The 15,291-nt window shown below is 45.6% G+C and overlaps 1 protein-coding gene across 1 annotated transcript in view; it reads right to left on the minus strand.

The window, feature by feature from the left end:
- The window catches only part of ABCC4 (ATP binding cassette subfamily C member 4 (PEL blood group)), a 311,731-nt gene that overhangs the window by 85,534 nt on the left and 210,906 nt on the right, over positions 1–15,291 (minus strand). The window contains exons 22-25 of the mRNA XM_073664144.1: positions 14,786–14,905; positions 13,550–13,660; positions 8,779–8,879; positions 413–604 (exon numbers count right to left, since the gene is read on the minus strand). Of these exons, the coding sequence (XP_073520245.1) occupies positions 413–604; positions 8,779–8,879; positions 13,550–13,660; positions 14,786–14,905 (524 nt within the window). The remainder of the gene's footprint in view (positions 1–412; positions 605–8,778; positions 8,880–13,549; positions 13,661–14,785; positions 14,906–15,291) is intronic.

Genomic DNA, 15,291 nt, shown 5'->3' on the forward strand with positions numbered 1-15,291 from the left:
ATGGTATTGGCACACTCTTAGTTTGTATGAACACACACCAAATGCATGCAGACATGTAATGCTTCATCATGCAGCGAAGAGATTTTTATGTACTGAAACTAGATTACCCCTGTAATTAATAAACAGCAAATTCACACAAAATCCAGTCACCGACCACTAATATTGAGCCTGTAGCATCAGAAAATGCAGATTTATTTACATGAACGCCACTTACTGTCACCCATACAGGCCAGGATACCTGAACAGAGATTAATGCAGGCATCAAGTTCATAGTGGGCAGCTTAGATTACAGGGTAGATAATCAGCAAAGCCATAATGATAATTTTATTTTGTTGTAAACTCTGAAAAACATTTACAAGGAAGACATCCAGCTCAAAGACAAAAAAAATAAACCACTATTTTTCAGAATTACCTTTTCTTTTGGCCGGATTAGAGCAGTTAAATGTCTTAGAACCAGTGGTCCATCTAAGCTGTATGCAAAGTTGACATTCTCAAAGGCTATCATGCCCTTACTTGGCCATTCTGGTGGAGGGCGCTTTTTAGACTCCCATGCAGCTTCTTTTTCAAGTTGAGTGTACTCCATCACTCTCTCCACAGAGATCATCTACAAAGAAAGAAATCTTTTTGTTACATTGGTTTTCTAAATATTTTATTAAAGTTACATTAAAGGGAACCTGTCGGTTGATTCATGCTGCTCAAATGACATTTCCAAGAAAACATAGTTTAACGATCCATCCGGAGACTAAAGAGATGAGACTAGTCTGGCGCAGCCCCTGTCTGCTGGCCAGCTTCTCCCCGCTCTGCTCTAGTTGATTGACAGGCCTCTGCCATGTGTGAAAGATCTCTTCCTATGTACAATCACCTGAAGCCGTAGTATAGCTAATGTAGAAGGAAGGCATGGAGCCTGAGGGACCACTTCTCTTAAGCACATAAACACTGATACAGTTAAGATCTGCAGGAAAGCAGACAGACTCTGCACTACCACTCTCTACTCTATAGGAAGCAATTCGCTTTAGGTCTGCGGCCTGCAGAATAACAGGGTGATACACTTGACAAGTCCTGAGCCAAGCAATGTGATAACGTTATTGTTCAGGGACTCTGATTCCTGTGCGTGACCCAGTGCGATGACATCACTGCCACGGTCCACCTGCGCCTTGCTGTTGTATGCCGACAGATTGAAGAGGATCCAGGATTAGGTGAATATATCTTTTTTTTTTTTCTAATATTACTTGAGGGGCCCATCATACAGTCTGAGGGTCATAATACAGTGTGGGTTCCACTATTAGGGTCATCATATTGTGTGGGGACTACTGTGGGGGCCATCATACAGTTTAGGGGCCACCAAGGTGTGCAGGCTGCTGTAGGGGCCATCATACAATGTGAAGCTACAGTGGGGCCCATCATACAGTGTGGGAGCTACTTTGTCACCCATCATGCAGTGTGGGGGCTATTGTGGGGCTCATCATACAGTGTGGAGTCTATTGTGGGGTCCATTATACAGTGTGGGGGCTACTATGGGACCCACCATACAGTGTGGGAGTCATCATACAGTGCAGGGGCTACTATGGGGGCCATCATACAGGGTGGTAGGCATTATACTGTGTATAGGTAAGCTGTGGAGTGTTATGCACACGCCCGGACTGACTGGCGTGTGCGGGTGTTGTGGTTCCACTGGACCATGAACCGGAGAGTGCCTGGAGGGGCGTGACTAAGTATCTGGCCGATCCGACCAAGATGGCACGACGGCATACGACGCCAGTGCACCAGGGAGAAACCGGGCAGAGGGACCAGGTGCTACTCCAGGTCAAACTCCGGACACGGGGGTTGACCCACACAGGGATTACTGGATCAGGCTGGTTAGGCTGGCGCACAGACTGGAGGGTATAGGCAGGCACGACTGGTATGCAGGCAGGCGGGTAAAGGCAAGCGCAGCTAGAGTGCAGACAGGGAGGCACTAGCAGGTAGGAACACAGGCGGGATAGGACCCAGTACACACTGGGACTCAGGAACAGGCAGGTTAGGCTGGCACAGACTGGTGGATATAAGCAAACACGGCAGGTATGCAGATGGGTGGATACAGGCGAGTATGCAGGCAGGGAGGTACTGGCCGAAAGGACGGGCTGGAGCACAGAAAGGTTAAGACCCAGTACAGACTGGGTCACAGAACCGCAGATGCGGTAGACAACCACAGCAGAGAGGGAACACCCGAAGCGGTGGGCAAGAACAGAGCAGGACGGGGCTGCAGGAGCAGCGAGCACAAGCAGGGCAGGACAGGACTGCCGGAGCAGCGGGCAGAAGCAGGGCAGGACAGGACTGCCGGAGCAGCGGGCAGAAGCAGGGCAGGACAGGACTGCCGGAGCAGCGGGCAGAAGCAGGGCAGGACAGGACTGCCGGAGCAGCGGGCAGAAGCAGGGCAGGAAAGGACTGCCGGAGCAGCGGGCAGAAGCAGGGCAGGACAGGACTGCCGGAGCAGCGGGCAGAAGCAGGGCAGGACAGGACTGCCGGAGCAGCGGGCAGAAGCAGGGCAGGACAGGACTGCCGGAGCAGTGAGCAAAAGGGTCAGAGCGGAGCAAGGCTGCCGGAGCAGTGAGCAAAAGGGTCAGAGCGGAGCAAGGCTGCGGAGCAGTGAGCAAGGAGTCAGAGCAGGCTAGAACCGCCGGAGCGGTAAGCAAAGGAGTCAGAGCAGACTAGAACCGCCGGAGCGGTGAGCAAAGGAGTCAGAGCAGACTAGAACCACCGGAGCGGTGAGCAAAGGAGTCAGAGCAGGCTAGGCTGAGTAGGGGGGACAGGGCTCTGTTCACATGGAACAGACAGGAAGGGAAAGGCAGAGCCAGACACCCACAGGGTACTAGCAGAGAAGTAGCGAGTGGACCACAAACTCACAAACGGGAGTACAGAGACAACAAGCAGGAGTTAGGTACGAGTTCAGACTCTGCAGAAAAAGGAAGGGAACAGACATAGAGGCAAAACAGTTAAAGGATAGGAGAGAGTTCAGACTGGAACTGAGTGTACGGAGGAGACCGACACTGCAGCGGAATACAGGAGCGGGTCTGGGAATACGGCCCCCAGAGAGGCAGGACGAACAGGCAAGGAGCGTGTTCAGACAGGACAGACAAGATACAGGAGCAGGTCTAGGTAATCGGCCCCTAGAAGGCGGGAGGAACAGGCTAGGAGCGTGTTCAGACAGGTCAGACAAGATACAGGAACAGGTCTAGGTAATCGGCCCCTAGAAGGCAGGAGGAACAGGCTAGGAGCGTGTTCAGACAGGCCTGGAAATACAGCCTCCAGGATAGGCAGACAAGAGAACACAGAACGGGACCTGGCACCTTCAGAGTGCAAGCACACACTGAATGAAACACTATGCTCAGGCAGGGATAGATGGGAGCAGCTGAGCTATATACCAGGTGACAGACAGCAATAGGCTGAGGACGCACAAGGGGTGTGACCCACAGCAGGTACAAAAAGCAGGAAGTGATCGGGCGCCGCCCTTAAGCAGCAGAAACAGACACAAACAGACAGCATGGAGGGAAGCCAGAGAGACATTCTGGACTGGAGATCAAGTGCGCGCTCTTGCACAGTGGGAGATGGACCACCATGCAAGGACGCCGCCAGGTATGTTACATGGAGGACATTACACTGCATATAGAGGAGCTGTGGGCCCATCATCCTGTGCATAGGGTGGCTGTGAACCCATCCAACTTTGTATAAGGGAGCTGTGGGCCCATCATACTGTGTATAGGGAAGCTCTGGGGGCATCAGACTGTGCATAGGGGAGCTGTGGGGGCATCATGCTGTGCATAGGGGAGCTGTCAGGGCATCATGCTGTGTGTAGGGGAGCTGTGGGCCCATCATACTGTGTACAGGGGAGCTGTGGGCCCATCATACTTTGCATAGGGAGCTGTGGGAGCATCATGCTTTGTATAGGGGAGCTGTGGGAGCATCATAATGTGAATAAGGGAGCTGTGGGGGGTATTATACTCTGTATAGGAAATCAGTACATGGGAGGACTCAGAAGCAAAAGTGAGCAAATCCGAACTGTAAAGTTCGGGGTTCGTACCAGACACCTAGTGTCCGGTACTAAATTCCAAACACAGACTTCTCTCGGAAGACATTATTACGGTATGAGGGAGTGACTCAGGGGACATTACTGTAAACTGGGGAACTTAGGGGACATTATTAAATGTTAAGTGGGCTCTTATAAAGCATTTTTTTTTTATAATGGGGACTCAGGGTATTGTGACTGTCAAAGGTGGGCACTAGGGGGAAAAATGTGGGCACTGTTTTCTGGGGCACTTGCACAAGGTATTAATATTTTCTAGCGGGCAATTTTACCATCTAGAGGACACAAAGGAGGCACTTTACTTTGAAAGGAGCATAGTGGTGGCTATTATTATGTGTGCCACGCAGGTGTAGTAATAGGGACACATACGGCAGCAGCAGCAGCTCACCATTGGGTGGTAGTAGAAATTTTGCAAGTTGGGAATCCATGGAGCCGTTGCTGGAAATGCGAGAACTTAAATGTCATGGTGGTCTGAGACAGATAGAACATACAGGAAAAGAGACCGATTCCATCAAAAAGAACATCATCTGTAAGTCATTATATATAACTGCACTCATCTCTTGATAAGTTCTGTAGGACTAGTATCTACCACTACATGGTCACTGTATATGCAGCATGAATTGACTAAAAGGTTCTCTTTAATTCACGGAATACCAATGCCACAAGAAGAGCCAGAAAGAACTGAAAGTGGAATAGCTAGAGCAGGGGTCTCAAACACGCAGCCCAAGGGCCACATGCGGCCCCCGTACAGATTTCGGCCTGGTTCTGAGGGCCGCCGAAGTCAGAGATTGTTTTCAGTTGAATGTTCTACAAGATGAGGACCAGGATGGGCACATTACTACAAGATGGGGGCCAGGATGGGCACATTACTACAAGATGGGGGCCAGGATGGGCACATTACTACAAGATGGGCATATTACTACAAGATGGGGACCAGGATGGGCACATTACTACAAGATGGGGGCCAGGATGGGCACATTACTACAAGATAGAGACCAGGATGGGCACATTACTACAAGATGGGGAACAAGATGGGCACATTACTACAAGATGGGGACCAGGATGGGTACATTACAACAAGATGGGGACCAGGATGGGTACATTACTACAAGAGGAGGACCAAGATGGGCATATTATTACAAGATGGGGACCGATATGGGCACATTACTACAAGATGGGGACCAATATGGGCACATTACTACAAGATGGGCACATTACTACAAGATGGGGACCAAGATGGGCACACTACTACAAGATGGGGACCAGGATAGGCACATTACTACAAGATGGGGACCAGGATGGGCACATTATTACAAGATGGTGACCAGGATGGGCACATTACTACAAGATAGGGACCAGGATGGGCACATTACTACAAGATGGGGACCAGGATGGGAACATTCCTACAAGATGAGGACATAGATGGGGGACATTACTACAAGATGTAGATAAGGATGGGGACATTACTACAAGATGGCGAAACTACTACAAGATGGGGACATTACTATAAGAAGTTGGTCAGAATTACTAAATAGTGCTAATTGTAAAAAAAAAATCACTGTATGTGGCCAATTAGTCTACACAAAAAGGAAATAAAAATTGTAAAAACTGTAAAACTGTAAACTTGTAAAAGCGATAAAACCGTACCGTAGCCCATAAAATGAATGCCATTTAAAATAATAAAATAAAAAAGCCAAAAACGTTCTAAAAATGATACAAAAGGTGTATAGAAAAAAACAATATGGTATCATTAAAAATTTCATATTATCCTGCAAAGAATGCAGCCCTTCAAATTCACACTTTTTCTACGTGCGGCCCATATACTTAACCGAGTTTGAGACCCCTGAGCTAGAGCATACAATTTTGTAATATAAATAAATCACACATTTCTATAATAATACTGCCAACTATGCAAACAGGATGGAAATATAAAATAATGTTATTAATATCAAGTTTACGTGGAAGACGACGATTCAAGCTTCGCATATATATAATTGAGATTCATTTCTATTTATGCCAAGTAACTGCTTAGCCATTTTTATTCAGAGGACCCTCCAACAGTCCTTGTATAGGGCAAGATATAAGGAATAAGCCATTTTGTGGTCTATGACGTCTGTTTGTGAGACACAATTGTTATTCAGATCTCAATGGTAACAAATGTTCAAGAGAAAAACAATCAACAAAGAATAAAACGAATAAAATGCTGCTCATTGATGACTAAATTGATCATTCATACATAGAAATCTTAACCTCTCAAGGTGCACTCATTATGGGAACTAAAACAAATAAAGTCCAGCGGAGGAACTCTTATTTCGTCATTTTTCTTAAAATATTTTTATTCTTCAACAATCTAACAACAGACCTAGAAGAAGACCTATACAGTTGAAATGCGTAGTCTGTTCCTAGATAGCTGTGTCCTCTACACTGCCATAAAGTGCCCACTGTATGCACATACCTGGTCCGAAAAGGAATGATGTTCTTTTAAGGATTGTTGAAGAATAAAAAGATTTTAAGAAAAATGCTGAAATAAGGGTTCCTCCGTTGGACTTTATTTGTTTTGGTTCCAAGGGATTGCAGGAGGGTGTGCCTCCCTCATCTCCATGCGGATCCCTGGCAGATGATAGGACCAAGGAGAAACTAAGATCTGGGTAAGCTGGCTACTATTGACTTTTTGCATTATGGGAAGTGTCTCACAATCAGAATGATCTATCACGGCTTACTGATTGGTATTAGTCAACACTTTGTATGTAAATACCGTTGGTCCATGTTTCTTTACATTTTAGGAATTCGTACCAGAATGTGTTGGCTATTTGCTACTATAGTTGCAGACAGAGAATAGGAGTGTAACATTGATAATTACCGTAAGTAGTGCTGAACAAAAATACCATAGTTAAAGGGGTTTTCCCACGAACAAAAGTTCATTTTAATCAATTGATCTTGTACTAACAATAATTTCCACAATTGGATGTGTTTAAAAAAATGTTCCCATGCTGAGATAATCTTATAAATGAGCCCCTGATGTACTGTGTAATGGCTGTGTCTGATCATACCACATCTCCTGGGCAGGGGAAGAAACAAAAGAGTATACAGACATTACAGCAGGGGATCGCAGCTGATTCTTTTTGTGAGATAAAACAACATTTCACTGCCTGTTTTTAAACAATAATTTACCTCCAAGAAAGAATTATTTGTGATCCCGTGCTGTAATGTCTGTATACTCTTTTGCTTCCTCCCCTGCCCAGGAGATGTGGTATGATCAGACCATGTCCCTGTACGGTCAGACAGCCATTACACAGTACACAGCAGGGGCACGTGTATAAGATTATCTCAGCACAGGAACATTTTATTTAAACACATCCAATTGTGGAAGTTATTATTCCAAGATCTAGTGAATAAAATGTACTTTTGTTTGTGGGAAAACCCCCTTAAAGTGAACCCTGACATCAGGCGTTACCCCCCAGACGGTATTAGGAGCACTTTATCAGCCTCCTAACATTCTCATTTTTGGGCAGAGATATGTTATCATATACACCTTTGGTGGTTTTGTGTTATATTTGTTCTCTTTATTTTTGGTATAAAGTTTTATTTTTTTGGATGTGCAGTCCTTTTGCATATAGTTTTTCTTTCCCACATGCTGTGGCTGTGCTCCCACCCCGATAAGGCATTGATAGGCAGTGATCCAGGGCTAGTCCGATGGCCTCAGGCAGGGAGAGCAGGGACAATTCAACATGGTTTTTAAACACATAAATTTACCGTTTAGGGATAATAATGGTATCACTAAAGAGGGAACAACTAAAAAGTTCCTCATAACTTCTAGGGGTAAATCCTGATGTCAGGTTCCTTTAAAATGGTCAGACTCATTGATACCTTTTTACCTACCCTATTAATAGTAAGAAAGAGTGACAGTATCCAATCAGGTGTAAAAAAGATTTTGTTCCTCCAACAAAAACATTTACTATGTTGGAAAAATACATCTTTTTGGACTTTTTACATCTGTTTGGATGTATATGGGTCTGGTCTAAGCGGATTGCTAGACTTCGTAACTTTGCATTCTACATACACCCTACTGTGAAGCTGAAATACTTGAGTGTACTGTAAACTTTCTCTATCTTTGAATATCATACTAAAAGGTCAGAAAACATTTTTATAAGTAATAATATTAGAATCTACTGGAAAAATAATGCTTAATTAAAAACTAATATTAAATATAATATTATATATTTAATTATTATAACCAGAGATGAGCGAAATCTAGTGTCCGATGCTGAACTCAGAACACGGACTTCTCCTGGATGTCCGTTTTACAGTTCTGGAGTCCGGAGAGAGAGGGAGATTTTTCTTCCAGCTCCAAAGTTTGGGTTCCCATAATTTTCAAAAGGAGTTCGGGTTCAGGTTTAAGTTTGGGTATCCAAACCAAACTTTGGACTAAAGTTCAGTCGGGTACAAGAACCCGAACTTCCACGGGTCCGCTCATCCCTAATTATAACCCAGAAATTCCAGGTTTCACACTTGAACTTCTAGTGCTTCCTTTTCTATACCTATGAAACAAGCAACATATATCAAATCCACTAGTTACCTCTAGACCAAGCAGCAGTAGCATATATCCAGACACAATAGTATATACTAGATTTTTACTGTGCTTCATATATGTCAGATTTTAAATATAAATTACTAATAATGTGAAAAATAATAAAATGAAATTAAGGAAAATATTTTACCAGATTTTCAACTTCTGCACTTTGCCTTACTCCCCACTGGAAGGATCCCATGATTGTAATGGCATAAGACAGCGCCAAACCAACCTGTCCTGCATCAAGAGCTGAAGCACCATAAAAAAAAGAGGAAAATTCAGTCCATACATATGCACTTTCTGCAAATTACAATGGCTGCTGGCATGTTATAGCTCATGAGAGTGTGAATGGGGTTGGGGGAAAGGTCTCTTTTCAAACCACTCTGTTTTTATCTCCATGGGACGATTGTGCATTTCTAAGTGCCATAATTGAGAACCTTAAATAATTGAGCACGTAAAAAATACTCAAAGGGGGTTGTCAGGTCACAACTTATTGGTGACACATCTATAGGATACTGACATCCGCCACACTCACTGATCAAGTGTTATGTGCTCCAGAGACCAATGGATGTAGACAATTTGCGTAGTGGTCCCTGTTATGTTCTGAAGGACAGGTGTAGAAGAGCTCTGCATAAAGGAGTTATTCAGTAGCCGGAGCAATGAGGGTTTTGGGTGTAGCATGTAGGACCTCCACGGATCTGATATTGATGATCTATGCTTCAATATGTTGTAACTGGACAACACTTATAACCCTTTAAATAAACTATTTATTCAACCTCATCACGTACTAAATTATAATCATTATGTGAGGAGCTTCTTTTTTGTTATTTTACTTTATTTCATTTCTTCCACATAGAAACAAAAACAGTTTTACAAGGATATTATCTCTTCCTTCAACCCCATTCCCATTCCAGAATAGAAAGGAAAGGGGAGAAGGAGATGAGAATTTGTTTAAGATACAACATAATCTTTAGATCACCTACAAGATATATCCCAGTGTCCAAAGTGTGCTCAATCATCATAAATCACTATTAGATATTCAATAACCTCTACTCAAAATCTAAAGTTCAGAGCATTGCCAAAAACATCAAACCAAATCCATTTAGGGCTTAAAGAGGTTGTCCACTACTTTTATATTGATGGCCTGTCATTAGGATAGGTCATCAATGTGTGACCGGCCGGGGTCAGGCACCCCCATCGATCAACTGTTATCAGTGTTGGCGGCGCTGGCCGCCGGCCGAAAGAACTCACTTGCCAAGCTGCTCAGTCTTCTGACAATGGCCAAAGCAGGGTACAGCTCATCTGCCTCCTACATATTTGAATAAGAGGCGGTTGTCTAATACCCTGCCGTGGCCACTACCAGAAGACAAGCAGCTTGGCGAGTACTTCCGGCCGTAGACCACCACCGCCAACACTGATAACAGCTGATCAGTGGGGGTGCTGGCCCCGGCCGATCAGACATTGATGACCTATCCTTATGACAGGATGTAAAAGCAGTGGACAACCTCTTTAACCTATAACTGTGATTGTCCTCCATTGCGTCCCGAGATCAGTATCCAAATCTCTCTCCAAATGTTGTACAAATTCAAAGTGGGAAGGTCCTTACTTACATTCCAGAAATATTTTATATCATTTAGAATTTATCACTTAAACAATAGGGCTTTTTTTTACTGAAAAAAATGAAAAATGAAGCTTCCTAAAATCCAATTAATCTTTGTTTTCTTGGTTCAAAAAGGTTTTATCTGAAAAGAATAAATTCTAGTCAAGATAAATTCAGTGCAGATTGAAAAAAAAAATGCTTTAGGGTATCCAAAAGGGGCTGTCGTTATATCTCAAATAATAAGAAAAGAAAAGGGGAACTAATTCTTTAGGATTATATCTCGTGTTACCAAAGCACAATGTGAGCTTAGTTTGGTAGATCAACTCTTTGGTCTATGAGCTGCAAATATTACTGTATGTCTGACACATAACCAGACTACCAAACTTCAGGCACAACTGTTAGGGGCATTGGGAATTATAAAGAACTAGCTATTGAGCCCGTTCTACGCCCAGGTGGCAAGCATTTTTATTGGTATATGGTCTCCCATGCTGGTATGTGCTGCCCTCATCCTGGTATTTGTGCTGCCCCCATCCTGTTATGTGCTGCCCTCATCCCTATCCTGGTATGCATGGCACACCTCATCCAAATCCTGGTATGCATGGCACCCCTCACCCCCAATTCTGGTAAGCATGGCACCCCTCACCCCCAATCCTGGAAGGCATGGCACCCCTCATCCTTATCCTGGTATGCATGGCACACCTCACCTCCAATCCTGGTATGCATGGCACCCCATCACCCCCAATCCTGGAAGGCATGGCACCCCTCATCCTTATCCTGGTATGCATGGCACCCCTCACCTCCAATCCTGGTATGCATGGCACCCCATCACCCCCAATCCTGGAAGGCATGGCACACCTCATCCATATCCTGGTATGCATGGCTCCCTCACTCCCAATCCTGGTATGCATGGCACCCCTCACCTCCAATCCTGGTATACATGGCACCCCTCATCCCTAATCCTGGTATGCATGGCTCCCTCACTCCCAATCCTGGTATGCATGGTACCCCATCCATCATCCCTATCCTGGTATGCATGGTACCCCTCATCCCTATCCTGGTATGCATGGCACCCCATCCCTCATCCTGGTATGCATGGTACCCCTCATCCCTATCCTGGTATGCATGGCCCCTCATCTGAATGCTGGTATGCATGCCCCCCTCCAGATCCCTATCCTGGTATGCATGGTACCCCTCAAGCCCCAATCCTGGTATGCATGGTACCCCTCATCCCCCAATTCTGGCATGCATGGCACCCCGCATCCCCAATCCTGGTATGCATGGCCCCCTCCATCCCCAATCCTGGTATGCATGGCACCCCACATTTAAAATCTGGTATACATGGCACCCCTCATCCCAATCCTGGTATGCATGGCACCCCATCTCTCACCTTGGTATGCATGGCACCCCTCATCCCAAATTTGATATACATGGCACCCCTCATCCCAATCCTGGTATGTATGACACCCCTCATCCCCCAATCCTGGTTTGCATGGCGCTCCCCATCCCCCAAATCCTGGTATGTATGGTACCTAATCCCTCATCCTGGTATGCATGGCTTTCTCATCCACAATCCTGGTATGTATGGCCCCCTCATCTCTATCCTGGTATGCATGGTACCCCTCATCCCCCAATCCTGGTATGCATGGTCCCCTCATCCCCCAATCCTGCTATGCATGGTCCCCTCACCCCCAATCCTGGAATGTGTGGCCCCCTCATCCCCCAATCCTGGTATGCATGGTCCCCTCATCCCCCAATCCTGGTATGCATGGTCCCCTCACCCCCAATCCTGGAATGTGTGGCCCCCTCATCCCCCAATCCTGGTATGTGTGGACCCCTCATCCCCCAATCCTGGTATGTGTGGACTCCTCATCCCCCAATCCTGGTATGTGTGGCCCCCTCATCACCCAATCCTGGTATGTGTGGCCCCCTCATCCTGGTATGCATGGCTTTCTCATCCCCAATCCTGGTATGTATGGCCCCCTCATCTCTATCCTGGTATCCCCCAATCCTGGTATGCATGGCCCCCTCATCCCCCAATCCTGGTATGCATGGCCCCCTCATCCCCCAATCCTGGTATGCGTGGACCCCTCATCCCCCAATCCTGGTATGCATGGTCCCCTCACCCCCAATCCTGGAATGTGTGGCCCCCTCATCCCCCAATCCTGGTATGTGTGGACCCCTCATCCCCCAATCCTGGTATGTGTGGCCCCCTCATCCCCCAATCATGGTATGCATGGTACTCCTCATCCCTTTCACGCTGCAAACATACAAAAAATAAATAAACACTTATACTCACCTTTCTTCCCTGTGCTCTAGCGCTGCGGTGTCCTGTTCGGCCGGAGGCAGGGGGAGGACTGTGGCGCCGGAGTACACGCGTGCCCATACTGCGCTGTCCGGCACCATTTTGCTGAAGACACACTGCAAATGTCTTCAGTAAAACGGCGCCGGATAGCGCTATGCGCATGCGCCGATTCCAACGCCTTGACTCCTGCCCCGGTCTGCAGCAAAGAGAGGAGCCGCGGCAATACTCCTCCCGGTCAGGTAAGTATGTAAGTATAGCGCCGGAGATTGCGGTATGCGTTCAGTGTCTACGCATACCATGATCTCCGGCGCCATACACTCCTCTTACCTGTAACGGCTCCATGCGTCCTTCTGTCTGGAGCCAGACTGCGCAGGCGTGTCGCACTTGCGCAGTCTATAAAGGCTTCAGACAGAGATACGCATCCCCGGTTATATTATAGATTGTTCATTCCAGTAGTCAATTCAGACTGCACCGAAAAACATATGGAACATACACCAATGGTCGGCACCAACATTGATTTATCGGCAAAGGTTAAAAAAAAACATAGACAAAAGCAAAATATTAAAATATAAAGATAAGTGGAAAATCAGCCATGGCTTATTGGTAGGTAGAACATTAACATCAACTAAAGTGAGTACAAAATAATCCCAATAGCAAGGGATTCAGATTAGATTAAGAAAGAAAAAAGCAAGGTCAGTGAGCAGCACTTAATTCAGCTCTTCAGGAGTGAAGCTGAACTATGCAGGAGTCGGATTGTACTAAATTCTGACTCTATAATGAGCTATTTTCACACCAACAAGCTCTCCTGATAGTGTGTATGTGAGCGACATAGGCTAAATGTGGAATTAACCATCCGTTCAGATCAGCATGACTTGTGTGATAAACAGCACTGCTAATGTTGGGATCTTTCTACAGAAAGCGGTGCTTCTTCACCGAGGCTATTCTGTCTCATTTCCAAATGACAACTAACTTACACAGCCAAGAATGAATGTCATATACACTGAACACAATACTTACTTTTTGAAAGAATTAAGGACCCGAAGGCAATGGCTATTACAAACAGGGCACATATGGCATCCAGGCGCACTGCAAGCCAACGGGATGTTGTCAGGAACAAAAACCAGGCCTCTGTTGGAATAAAGTATGATCAAATGTAACATACACCACAACAAGAGAGGGTAAAACTTTTTAATATGGTTCAAAACAAGCTTAAGATATTTAGTGCCCTCAAACACAATTCGAGTATAATATAAAAATATATATATAAAAAAAATCCGGATTACACAATCCCTTAGGTATTTGTAAACCAGTCATTTTCCCACGTTACGGGAAATAGATGTGATGGGACAATAGCATAGGGTGGCACCATAACAAAATAGCAAATAGCGACATGATTCCAAGCTCTTCTCAAGAAGAAAGATTTTAACAACCTATCATTAAGCCTTACTGTCACAAAGAGGACAGGTGCAGCAGAACAGGAGTTTGGGGTACTGGCTGTATCCTACTTCAGCCATTAGAGTAAAGCATCGTGAGAAGAGCCTGGATGGCTGTACACCAAGCACTGTTATTACTGCTAAATTACAACCCCCGCATTTATTGTTCTGATCAGAAAACTGATTGGAGTCCAAATAGTGATTTGCTGACTATGGTGAGGCCACCACTGTGCACAATAAAGTGCATCTTTAAAGGGGTTGTCTACTACTTGGACAACCCCTTCTTGAACTAAATGTTCGGCCCCAATGAAATAAAAAAACCTATATTCACCTCTCGTGCTGGCGCCATTCCGGCGGTGTCCGCACTCGCGTTCTCGGGGCTCTGGTGCGGTGGAATGACATGTGATGCCCGGCGCATAATCAGCGCTGGCGTCACTGTTCCCGCCTCCTGTCAAAATGAACATTAAGAGGAAGTCCGGGATCAGGTGCAGCCCTGACTTCCTCTTCATGTTCGATTTGTCCTGAGGCAGAGACAGGGACGCCATCACTGATTCGGCGCTGGCATCACGTGTCATTCCACCGCACCAGAGCCCCAGGACCGCGAGTGCTGACACAGCTGGAACGGCACCAGCACGGGAGGTCAGTATAGGCTTTTTTATTTTATCGGGGCCAAACATTTAGTTTAACAAAGGGTTGTCCTAGTAGTGGACAACCCCTTCAATGAAATAATAATATAATAATGTTGACAGGTTAGTAGCATAGACCCAATTTTCTATGTGCATTTCTATATCACTCTGAGAAGAGTGACAGTTACACAAACCAGAATGAAGATCTTGATTTGCATCAAACAATTGTTGGAAACGCTCCTCTGCTTTGAATGCCCGTATAGTCCAAAGTCCCTGGAGGGAAGATGATAGGTGCGAGAACACTGGACTTCGAGCTGGAAGAGAAGAAGTAATTTATAAAGGGTCATTTCTTGCTTGGACCAACAGGAGATGCAAATTAAGATGTGCAGCTTCTTATGTGTTCAACACAAAATACAACTAAGGTACCCGGAGAACAAGTATAATCACAAGTGACAAGTATGAAATTCACACAATCGCAATTTTCAAATTTCTAAAAAAAAATTATTATCAATCATTTTTATTGAATAATAGTTAAACCCTCACCGACATCCGCCGTACATGTATGGCACAAGTTGGTAGTGGGTGAATGGAGCGGGCTCACGGGGTGAGCTCACCCCATACCCGGCATTTAATGCCTGTGTGTTACAGCCTGAACCTGTCTCTACCAATCGCGGGTAGCCCAAAGCGCCGCCCTCGACTT

The sequence above is a fragment of the Phyllobates terribilis genome, unplaced genomic scaffold (genome assembly GCF_046119375.1).
Source record: "Phyllobates terribilis strain yellow unplaced genomic scaffold, ASM4611937v1 Scaffold_2__4_contigs__length_985480577, whole genome shotgun sequence".
Taxonomy (NCBI): domain Eukaryota; kingdom Metazoa; phylum Chordata; class Amphibia; order Anura; family Dendrobatidae; genus Phyllobates; species Phyllobates terribilis.